General features: G+C 35.7%; 1 protein-coding gene and 1 pseudogene across 10 annotated transcripts in view; both read right to left on the bottom strand.

The window, feature by feature from the left end:
* LOC135201401 (E3 ubiquitin-protein ligase TTC3-like) overlaps window positions 1–6,207 on the bottom strand; it is a 409,740-nt gene extending 403,533 nt beyond the window's left edge. For 3 of the 10 annotated variants that reach the window (XM_064230276.1, XM_064230286.1, XM_064230285.1), the window contains exon 1: window positions 2,670–2,692. In XM_064230276.1, coding sequence (XP_064086346.1) covers window positions 2,670–2,677 — 8 coding nt within the window. In that variant the 5' untranslated portion in view covers window positions 2,678–2,692. The other 7 variants (XM_064230279.1, XM_064230277.1, XM_064230278.1 and 4 more) reach the window with 6 other exon arrangements.
* Window positions 6,208–9,722: 3,515 nt separating this feature from the next.
* Window positions 9,723–12,212, bottom strand: LOC135201281 (KRAB-A domain-containing protein 2-like; annotated as a pseudogene).
* Window positions 12,213–12,815: the final 603 nt, after the last annotated feature.

Raw genomic sequence — 12,815 nt, 5'->3', positions numbered from 1 at the left:
TTTCATCATAAAATGCACTTTTTGTGATAAAACTATTAAAAAAACCAAGTATGAAAATTTTTAGTGGTTTTTCTTAAGTTTTAACTAACAAAATAGGCTGTTTTTAGCATTTTTATAGGGGTTTCAAACATTCGCGGATTCTAACTATTCGCGGGGGGGTCTGTTAGGCATCCCCCGCGAATACGTTTACTTTTCTAAGATCGCTGTGGTGTGGCTTGTACAGATATCATGCATTGCCAATTCTCATGTTATGGAAATCATATTGGCTTCATGGAGTCTATTGAAATAGTTTTCATTTCTTGAAAAGTGGTTCTTTGTTTGCATCAGATATATCTTATTTCATATATTCTTCGTTAAAACCTCAGTTTCATTAATGAAAATGAAGGTATGGCATATTTTTCCTAGGCAATGCCAGATCTAAGCTTAGGGGACCTATGATTATTAAAAGGTTTTAAAAGGTCACGGTCAATAACGAAGGCTCTCCAGAGAACATCTGACGCAACAAAAGTGTCAGAAATTACTATTTGTAGACTTAACAAGGAAGCAGGAGAGGTGGGAAATACCTAGCTATAGTGGAATCTCCGGTGTTTCAAACAAGAAGAGAAAGTGAGTCCTGTGACCGACTTGGATGATTTTGATGAAAATGTTATGCAAAGAAGGAATGAGTGGGTGTCTTTTCTAAGTGCATAATAGATCAATTGACTTATGAATTTAGTATGTCTCAAGTCCAAACACTGGAGCCAAAAGGCCACTCAGCGCATCTAAGGTAAACAACCGCAGACGATCCATCATCATCACGCTGGCCAGGCCTTATTCACTCGATATTTAATTGGTGAAACAAGAATACAATTAAAACTTTAAGCATACCATTCAAAAGATTGAAATTTCGTAATATAATGTGATATATGAAAGCCCAATACGAACTAAAATAAGCATGTGAGCTCTTTGTAAAATATGTTTTCAAGGCAGTTTTGAAATCCAATATGGCGGCAATCGCGTGGCTGGCCGTTCTAACCACAGACAATCCACCATCTTTCCCAGCCTTCCCAGCACTCATTTGAACAATGTTAGCATATATATGTAACATTTATTGATCTTACTCAAGACTACAGTTGTAATCTGCACAATAAAACATCATCTTGTTGTCTATATTAGTGAAAGTATAAAACTTTTTATTCCTGGGGTCATGGTTTGAACTGAATTCATTATTACCTTGTAATCGGTGGTTTTATCCTTCATTCACTCCACTTGAACTACGTTGCTGTTCCTATGTTCCTAAGCACTCACTCCGCAAACACGGTTACGAGCAGCAGACGACTACACTCTTTATGAGGTGCAAAGCTTTATTCCCTTAATTGTTTAATTTACAGATTATTTACTTTAACTTTACTTCAAAATGTTTATTTAATTCATGTCTAGCCTATTATCCTGTTTTTGTAACCAAATTAACCCGGAAAAATTACAAATATTTCTGATGTAGCCTATACTTACAAGCAGACAACGCAAAGAAAAATGACTCATCGTTGCCAATCTAGTGGAGCTTCACACATACGCCAATACATTTACAAACTGTTTCCATGAGTTCTAGTTGTCATAGTAATGCAGTAATGATAAAATTGCTGTAATATGTATATATACTACAAATAGATACGTTAATTTCACTTATTTCCCCAGTTTTGTGTAAGTCTTATACCCAGTTTGGAGGGTAAACACATACCAATTGACAACACTGATAAACAATTGAAGAGCGCAAAACGCCGCAAAGAATGCCATAGTCCCCTTGAATAAGTACAAATAAGTGCTGGTAAGAGTTGTGTATGATTGTTGTGATGAAAGTGCCCATGCGTCTATGGGTACAAGTGGTGTCCGGATATGCACAGGAAATGGGAAGTTTATTGACACAAGCAACTCCGCAAACATCGAGATGGCGTCAATTTTCTAAATATTTCAAGTTGTAATTAAAAATTTTGAAAGCGTTTTGGTGAAGTTTTGCACTGCGTTGGCCACCTTTTTCATTACCCTCTGTTTAAATCTTAAAATATGGCCTTAATTTCTAACTTTGGAGAAAATACTTACTTCGAAAGGAGTGGAGGTCTTTAGCTCCTTCTCTCACCAACAACAACTCATGACTCATGACCATCTCCGGTGTCAGGACACGTTAAAAGTACTTTTTCGGATGGTGGCCAGCTGTGATAGTCGGAGAGTTGGGCCAGTCCACGCGGTGTTTTACCCTATTCCGTGGCGGCCTAACCTATGGCAGTCGCGGTTTTCTATGCAGTTTTACCTCCTGAACAAGAATTGTAAGTAGGCTAATAGGTTATTTATTCAGATGACTGTAATGAACCCATAGGGGCCAGTACTAAACACAGCGAAATACATTGGACGCCCCAATCCCAAGTGGATGTCGTATCCGCGGTTACATTCCTTGCAGTCGTGCAGAAGTATTCTGTAGAATTACCAAAAGTAATCGTACTAGCTATAGCTAGCCTAGCTATTCCAAAGGGGTGCATCCCAACCTGACATTCCCTTAAGCTGTCTTATCTAAGGGGGTCGTCACCTGACCTGCATACTATGAATTTTAGACCCTCCTCCCCCAAAAGAAAACTTTCCCGACGTGACATTAACTATGCATAACAAAAAAATTTGCACAACTCTTCTACCGTAGATACCAGGTCATGGACTTGATGAGGGAACGAACCGTTGCCAGGAAAGAAATGGCTCAACTAGGCACTTACTAATCAAAGGAAGGTTCACAAAGCAAAGCAGAAAAGCCAAAAGCAACTAGCTACCTAGTAACATACAATACCTACTAGGTTAGCAAGTCTAACCTATAAAAATGACAAGTCGGGCCTTACCTGTACTTTCCACGTAAACTCTTCTTCCTTGATTACGTCGAAAATAATTAGCAGTTTAACAAAATATAAGTTGTCAAGTCGTTCTCATCGGAGCACTGTGGCCTCTTCGGAAAGGGCTATACGTTTCGTTAATTTAGAAGAGCTCGGAAGTGGGAGGTTGACAAATTCTTCTTTTCCCTTATGTCGTCAATCACTCGATTTAAAAGCTGCTGTTCGACCACACGTCTGTCTGCTGAAACAAATCCACTCGAATGGGAATTCCCAACCTAAAGCAACATTCAAAACAGAAAGCTGTAACTCGTGGCAGTGCTGGGTAAACATTCGACACTACGAGCACCCTGACCACAACCACCTTGAAGTTTTAAGCGCCATAATTGAAATGGGTTACAGACTGCAATGACGTGGAATACGAGTGTTATGGTGGATGTTTTCAGTCCATTTGAGGCAGTATTGTGAAACATAGATACACATTTATGCTCTACTTCATCATCAAGGAACACAATAGATGATTTAGGTAGGCCGAGCGTACTTGGTCAAAAGGGGGGTTAGGGAGCAGCGATGTCCAGAGCTTTCTTTAATGTGCGAATTGGCACGAAGAGACCATTTGTGATTCTTTAAAAGAAAACTATATGAGAAACAAGTCATTTTCATTAAAGGACATCCATACTTTACTATCGAGACAAATTTGGAAATCCAAAACAAAAATTTATAAAATAAATCCCCTAAACCAAAAACACTTAACATTACACAAAGATGCAGTTTATATGAAAAATGCTCCAAAATTGAATTACATTACATTATTACTAAATAAAATAGATTGTTAATCGGAATTAATTGATATCTCAATTTGATTAAATTTTTGCTGGCATAAAGTATCTTGATAGCTATCTGATAATAACTTATAGTTTTCAAAAGAAGCTTGACCTTCAAACTCTCCTATTTATTTACACAAGGAAAAGAAATCAAGGAAATGCCACACAGGATCATACCAGGTCAAGATCGAAGGAAAGGGTATCCGTTATCTGTTTCCTTCGAAAAAACATTACTGTCAGTGTACAGTCTGGGAGGACCAGTTCAAGTTCCAACTTGAAATGTTCCCAACATCCCATGACGTGCTCCAGTGTCCGATTCCCTACGCCTCGTACCAAATTACTTTTGGCGTTTTGATTGGTTCATATTAAGCTTAGGATGATTACCGGGCGCTAATGGAAAATTAATCAAATTCTTGCAAAGAGAGAGAGAGTTGATTAAACAGGTGTGAAATATTCATGGTTATTCATTTTGCATTTTCCATGTAATTTTTTTGTTCACTTTGTATTTATTTTCATGCCATTTTTTTTATTTTCCAGAAATTCCAGGGCGACCAAATGCTCCTTTGCCTCCCCCTGCGCACGGCTATTTCCATAACGTGGTTAACTTTGCTCCTAATGTTCTGTTGCATCTTTTATTTTTCTATTTTGTTTCACTAAACATTCCATCTTATTACTATAATACTTTCGTCTCCCTTACCATGGGCTTATATAATAATACATCCAACTCATATATAGTGACTTCATTCCAGAATTTGGGACAAATCTCAGTGTGAGCAAGATGTAGTACTGCACACATTAAAGAAGAATAAAAATATGATAATAAGGTGGAATGTATGCACATAATAAACAAATTAAATATATTAATCAATAAATTTAATATACTTTTATAAGGAAATATTACAGGAAAATGACACAAGTACCAAACGCTTTCTCGTTTTTTTTTTTTTTTTATCCCTATGCGTGATTTAACACTGAGAAAGTGCTTGGAACTGAACTTCTACCTGTCATTTTCCTGTGGTATTCGCTTATATACGGAAGTCACGTGCATCTGCTATGATTTTTAAGTATATTACTACAAAGCCTGAGATCCCACTGCAAGATATGAAGAAATTCTGACGTCCAGTATCTGAGCAAGGTCATGTTACCTAGCCACCTCTCCGAATCTTACAGTTGAATCTTAGGCTTTGTACTAACAAGAATATCCAAAATGTGTGAAGAAGTCGCGAGGTTAAGAGAGAATCATGGCTAAATTACGTATGTATCTGGTGAAGTGACCAATAATATATATTTTATATATATATATATATTATATATATATATATATATATATATATATATATATATCATATAAACATACAATAATATACATACATACATATAGATATATATATATATATATATATATATATAATATATTATATATATATATAATATATATATATATATATATATATACATATATAATATATATATAATACTCAAAATTCAATAACTGCCTTAGCAAACTGAAAAATGAACAGCAGGCTAGAAGTTGCACCGACCTTCTGGTTGTATCGTGGTATTTGATCGATAAGGAACTTGGATAGCAGTTTTTTTTTTTTTTTTAAGAGAAGTCAAACTTATGCATATGGCGATTTACATGGGTGATGGTGAAAGTTTCGTCACAGTTTGAGTTTTCTTCGCACGAATAAGTACAAATTCAAACACTATCATCATTCACTTGTTCAAAACCAACAGTGGAGTCAGCAACAGCTACGGGTAAATGTTTTTCACTGTCATTCACATTCTTATGGCAATGTAAGTACTTTTGTTTCATGCACGTTAGTGCCTCGTGTAATTTGAATTTTACATTAATTATTTATAACTTACGATATCAAAAACGTCGCAGCAAGGAACGAACGGCGCTTTTAGTTGTTACACAGAGCAGCACTCTCGTCACTAGAGTCTAGACTAGACCATGACACACATTCGTACTTCCGAATCACGATCAGCAAGGTCTTTCCAAAACACGTCGTGTACGAGTTAGGTATCCGCTTCAAAGCGTACAACTTCATGATGAGGAACATCTCCAACGTAATTATGTATCAGATAGTTAAATATATCATATTTAAAAGGGCCTCTTGCCGCGACGGTTTAATGATCGTATCCAAATCTCACATCGTTCATTTAAGACGAAAACGGACGATTGACTATACGTTCTAGAGAATGCGAGAGCTTCTCACGATCATGTGCATTTGGTCGCTGGGGGATTAGGGGAGGACCTAGATGCATGACGTCGTCACTCGTCACTCGGTCTCTTTCGACAACCTAAGCTCTACGCAAATGGGGGAACTGCGCTTTGTTTCACACTTTTCTTATTTTATTATCTGAAAAAAATAATGGTTATTTTTTTGCTTAAAATATAAAGTCGAATGACCGCATTCATTTCTATATATCTATCCAAATAAAACCAGTCAGTTAAAGAAAATAGTTACTCACTATTCGGTACCTATGTTATCTCCTAAACAGAGTGGCGCGCCACAACATTACTGGCCAACAAGGCAGCATTACGAGGAATGTTCTCATTCCCAGTGTCCCCAAAGCCAGCCAAATAAGATAGTCATCGTAATTAAAGACTTATCATTTGCCGAGTTTTTACACCAGCTTATCAGATATTGCCAAAGTTATCCGATACTATCTGATAAACAAATGAAGCAAATGCAACCCACAAATATTACCTGTTGATTTTAGAATGTATCGTCCAGTCAGTTATTAACAAGAGACTGGTCTGCTATTTATGAGATGCCCATTCGTTAATAAATCAATAATAGTATATATTATATAAAGGAAACGTCACGGTCCAACATACAATGTTGGGTCAGTATGCATATGGATCAGTACAAACAGCAATAGGTACTGTGACCTACTTCTCGCAAAAGTCATCTTCACATAGTTTGGTTGCATTTATTGCCTTCCAGTTTTCTCAACCAGTTCGAAAAGGAGAATGAAGAGGAAGATGGATTCTTGCCACCCACCCCCCAACTGTGTCTCTGTATACAAATGAAAGTTCTGCCATGTAGTAGAGCCAGGGATGATACATAGACATGGGCGCCCGCAGCATATGCCTATTTTCCAAGAGGGGCAAATTATATATATATATACATATATATATATATATATATTATATATATGTTGTGTTGTGTGGTGTGTGTGTATTTATATATATGTAATATAATATATATATATATATATATATATATATATATATAGATATATATATATATATATATATATATATTATATACACACACACACACACACACATATATATATATACGTAGATATATATATATATATATATATATATATATATATATATATATATAGTATATATATATATATACATATATCTGGAAAGAACAAGGTAGTTATATTCTGTATCAAATGTTGTACAGTACATAATGATACCTTTAATTTACTGAAAGAATATATTGTAAAATGAAAGGAAAACAAAGTGATATACTTAAATGTAAATAAATTAATATATATATATATATATATATATATATATATATATATATATATATATATATATATATATATATATATATATATATATATATATTCCAGGATTTCATGTGGGCGCCCATGTACACTGATGTTTAAGAGTACAATTAAAGTTAAAGTTTAATGGTTAACATAAAAAGTAATAAAGGACTAAAATAAAATTATGAAATGCAAACGGGGAACATTAAATACATACATACACACACATATAATAGATATAATAAAACGCACTTGGAACAGGGTCGATCTTCACCAGCAAGAAGGCGATCTTATACGACCGATGGTTACAGCGATGCTCTTGTGTTATGGGGGCACATGACGAGGTGACATGCGACTAAAAGCTCGAGTCCTGTATATAGGCATCTTCGTTGGTGGCAATATCACACTCAAAGTCCTTATTCCACGTAGTACAGTTCATAAATACGCACTGTGCGAGTTGATTGGGCCCGTTCTCGTTAGCGGTGGTCCAAAAATAAAAATTAAAAATTGAGAAAATTAGACGTAAAAGTCAAATGATTAGTAGGTACATATCGTTCCTTAAGAATGTCAAGGTAAAACAATAATGCAATATGTAAAAAGAAAAAAAACTATAAATCAAAGGTAACAAACAAAATTTTCTTCAAGCCGTGAGAAATATCAAAGGGCTTAGACAGGAACATAAATTTTTATTACAAAAAAGTAGAAATTTCATGTGTAAGATTTATAAGACATACACACACCACTTAAAGAATCATAGCTTAAGTACTGTCGCAATGTTTACTTCACCTGCAGCCAGAGCAGTGGTGCCTCATAGGAGATAAATAGACACAACCAGGGAATCGGAGAAGTCAATATGGGTGGCACTGTAGAGATCTATGGGTTGTACATGCATACATGATGCCTTTGACTGCGTAAATAGGAAGACCCAGGACAGTAGCATTCTATTTTTCTGCCTCCTGAAAAAACAAAGGAAGGTTAGTAGTCCTATTTGTTCCTGCAAAACAATCATTATGACTTTAAATGAGTTGTAGAGTACTAGTGGGGGCATTTGTTTGACCTGAACATTCTGAGTCTATACATTTTCAGAAGTGACAAATGCTTAGCTAATGTCAGTTTATATTTCTTGCTAAGTACAATGGTTTTTTTTCCATAGAAATAATAATAATTTTTTATATATGATTATTCATTGTGTATTGTCAACTAACAGTCATTGCTGATCGGAAAGTTAATATATTTTCTAAAGAAAATTTTTGCAATGGGTAATTATGTTTTTATTTTTCATGGGTATAAGAATGGTTGGTCATTGTATGTTCATTGTCTACTGACAGTCATTTCAAGTGATGATAAATCCTTAGAGCTAGTTTTCATTAACCGTTATGATTATAAAAAGTAGTAGAGGATGAATTCAGTATTACAGTGGCCAAAGAAATGGACTAATTAATTCAGTATTGAATTGCAACATTTTATTCTGAAATAAGTTAACGCATTTACAACCTGCAAAATTGACAATAATCTGAAAACTGCTTAAAATTTTTCCATAAAACCGAAGAGATATATAGAACTGAATAACTGAAACCTTAATAGACCGGAAAATTGTTTTAATTAGAATATTATGGCGCTTTAATGGTAATATCATCATCAAATTCACCAGGCTTTATTCCGTTCTATTTCAACACAAGTTATCATGCAGCTTTTCTATGTGGCACTTGAATTGGATTATTTCACTTAAACATATTAAGGGATTGCAATACTATGTGACTGGCAATTTAAAGGAGGTTATTCTACCTGTTACCTACGTCCGCAGAGAGGCCCCACTGTCATAGATATACCCACTGTCCATGATCCATACATCTGGCAGCATGCAGTGGCTCTGTTTACCCTCGTCCGCTTCCTCTCCTTAGAAACGGCTCCCGCTAGAATAAATTCCTCGAAATGGAACTCTGGGTTTTCCATTATGCGTCAGATGACAGGAGCGGATGTGATACCGCCACTCTGCTGTCTGTCTGTTCTCGGTCTCGTACCTTAGTCATAACACATATATATATATATATATATATATATATATATATATATATATATATATATATATATGTTACTCTCATTATTGAAAATTGCCGATTATTGAAAATCGGCAAAAAATTGCCTATTTTAGATACTCAGCAAGGGCCCTGCCTAATATTGAAAATTTCCAATAATGGGCAAAATATTGCTCACTTTATATATTAGGCAACACGTTTTTGCTGAATATTGATAACGTTGCCGAATATTGAAAATATTGTAACTTAAGTGTTTCAAACAACCAGTATTCAATTTTGACAGCTGGAAGGTCCATTCTAAGCTCTAAGCAAACTAATGTAGACCATAATGACTCTCTAGTTTAATAACAGTTTAAGAATGTTTACTGTAATACACTCATTTTATAACAGCCATCATCTATTTTTTAATTCTATTATAATATCCGTTTTTTTCTTCATAAGCAATTAATTTGGAAATTCAAATAAACACTGAAAACACAGATAATACAATTTATTTTTGTAACATAACAATATTATTAGAATACTGACTTATCAACCTTCACCAAATAATTTGCAAATAATTCACCGACAATAAAAAATTAACTAATCTATATCTATTTTATATAAAGAAACAAAATAAAAACTAAACATTCTTACAGCTGTTGGTAGGATGGCACCTAGAGTTACACTTCATTTTCTTTTTACTACAGCTACATCTTAGAGAAATACAATCTAATTTGCAGTTACATTTCTGGTAACCTTGGCCACCAGTGGATCGAGTTACCGCAGCTCTGAGGGTAACGTGGATGTCTGGTACATCAGCCACTTTAAGTAGTTTTTCACCAATTTTATCTAAATCAGCTCTAGTAAAGCAAAAATTTAAGGTGCCTTCTTTGCACCCTAAACGATACATGTCATTTTCCTTGGACAGCACAACTACTAGTAAGTTTTTAGGGTCTGAAGGACCCCGATCAACGTCTGGAATTCTTAAGAGTAGCGTTGTCTTCTACCTGCAGTGATTCCTGCATCCTCATACCCCTACGGATCATCTTTGATGCGGATTGAGCCTGACTAATGTCGACATTTTCCCGTATAGCTTCGATGGCATTAACCCTTTCTTCAATACACTTCAAACCCTTTTCACTTTCAGGTTGCTCTGGAACCTCTTCATCTTCAAGTTGCTGTTCTGTTTTCCTACTTTCATCGTCTTCCCTTTCGCCATAATTACCGTCCTCGCTGGAGAACTGAAAATAATAGGTCGGTAGCTCATATCATACTTTTCTGATTGTAACTAGGCATATGACTTAAAGAATTTTAGCATTACTATGCTTTCTAAAACCTGAAGCTTTAGGAAATGGAAAATTACAAAATATGTAAAGACTTGTTAACACAGTAAATTAGGTCGTTCAACTTATGATTTTTGGAGAAATGCGAAGGAAGAAGATTAAGTGCACTCCAGTAGAATAGTGTATGAAAAATTCAGTTTCAAAGTGCATTATCAGTTTATCTTTTTTAATAGATTATTTAATATTTACCTTGTCAAGATCTTCTTCGTAGCATATGCCATCCAAAACTGATTCAGGAAGATTTGTTGAAGAAAGACCAACTGACGGTTCTTCTCCAAAGGTGGCCTTAAATGGTGTATGTTTCGTTGTCTCATGCTTCGAGATATTTACTTGCCACTGAACAAATTTTAAGCCAATACTCCATTTCTTGGAATTATTCTCTCGCATCCATATCTTCAATTTATCCTGGATTACACCATTGAGTCGCTCCACTGCTCCTTGGCTTTAGGGATGCCTTGGCCGACCTGTCCCTAGCTGAAATTGTGGCCAAAGTGTTGATAATTCGGATATCACAGAATTCACAAATTCCCTACCGTTGTCACTTTGCAGTACTGCAGGAGCACCGAATGTTAAAAACACAGGTAGAAGTGTCTGAGCTACCTCTTCTGCTCTTTTAGATTTAAGGGGGCTTAACACACAAAATTTGGTAAAATGATTAACGTAAGTTAGGATGTATTTATAATCCCCGTCAGGAAGTGACTGAAAATTTATTAGATCAATTTGGCACCTCGATAAAAATGAGTGCCTTCTAATTAGTTTCACGACAAGCCCTTTTGGTTGCTTCCGACTCTTTTTTTTTAAATGACACTCTATACAAAAGTTAATAAACAGGTTACAATATTCCATAGTTATGTTAGACCATTTCTTTTTAACTTCAAATAAAGTTTTCTTCTCGCCACCATGACCAACATCTTTATGTGCCTTTTCTATTGCACCATACACTTCCTCAAACGCTGCTACGTATTTATAATGTTCTTCCCCATCTGTTCTTTTCTTTATCAAACATTCCGTTTCACCAACCTTAAGAATCTCATATCTTGAACGATAGTTATAATCAATAGTGGTGATAGCATCACTTTCTAGATCCTTTGATAACCTTGATATAATATCTTTCACTTTTTCAAGCGAGAACAGTCTTGTGTTTTTCCCTTTTCCTTCAACGATGGTCCGTAACCTTGCCTCGAAATTTTCTTTTACTTCCATCGCTGAAGCCATGAGGATTATTCGATATTCGCCAAGAATTGTTGTAAAGAATGAAAAGAATTCCGTAACTAATCTACGTATCTGTCGAGAGAATTATCATGAGTACCGTATGTTTCACTTCACACCTTCACTCCTATTTACAAGTTGATAACAATTGTTGGTGATAGTAACAAGGCATTAGGCTACTAAAACTTACTTATAAATGGCCAAACTGCCATTAACAAAAGAAATTAGAATAGGATAAAACATTAAAAGTTAAAAATAGTGTCAACATATATTCTATTCACAAAATTTCTTCACCCATTAATTACAGATGGTATAGTAGTCGATTTATCAATATTCGGCAAAATGGTCTTGCCGAGTTTTGAAACCCTGCTGATTTTAAATACTAGTCAAGAAAAATTGCTCATTTTATATAATCGGCTCATTCTCAATAATAGGCATTTCTATTGCCGATTTTCAATAATGAGCGTAACACACACACACACACATACATACACACACACGCATATATATATATATATATATATATATATATATATATATATATATATATATATATATATATATATATATAGATGAGATGTATCGGATATTGACACTGGTTCTGCGGATTAATCATTGAAAATGTCCTTGAGATCAGTTGTTGCATGGCGTCCTTAACCGCTGCGCCCTTTGGCGTTTTGGTTGACAGGATGCCTCCCCTGGTGTGGGTCCTGGGGGGGTTCAACTGTCGTCTGAGGGCCACCCCAGCCTCGTTTGGGAGGACCAGGGACTCCAGGAGCAGCCTTGTTCTCTGGGGGCATTCTGGGGTGCCTGCCGGGTTCTTCCCTGGTGTTGTCGTCGTCCATCAGGAAAGCGAGCTTTAACCTGTCTATCGAGACCCAGTCTTCGCTGCAGTGAATCATAATGAGATAAGCTTAGTCCATGTAGCGGAGGACGTGGTAGGGCCCCTGGTAAGGTCTCGTCAGGGGCGGGTGGTGGGCATCATATCTCACGAAGACGTGCTCGCAGGTGGCTAGGCCTTTGAGCTTGAAGTGTTTTGTCCTGTTGGAGAAG

The sequence above is a fragment of the Macrobrachium nipponense genome, chromosome 28 (assembly GCF_015104395.2).
Source record: "Macrobrachium nipponense isolate FS-2020 chromosome 28, ASM1510439v2, whole genome shotgun sequence".
Taxonomy (NCBI): domain Eukaryota; kingdom Metazoa; phylum Arthropoda; class Malacostraca; order Decapoda; family Palaemonidae; genus Macrobrachium; species Macrobrachium nipponense.
This window is presented reverse-complemented; position numbering and strand designations above follow the sequence as displayed.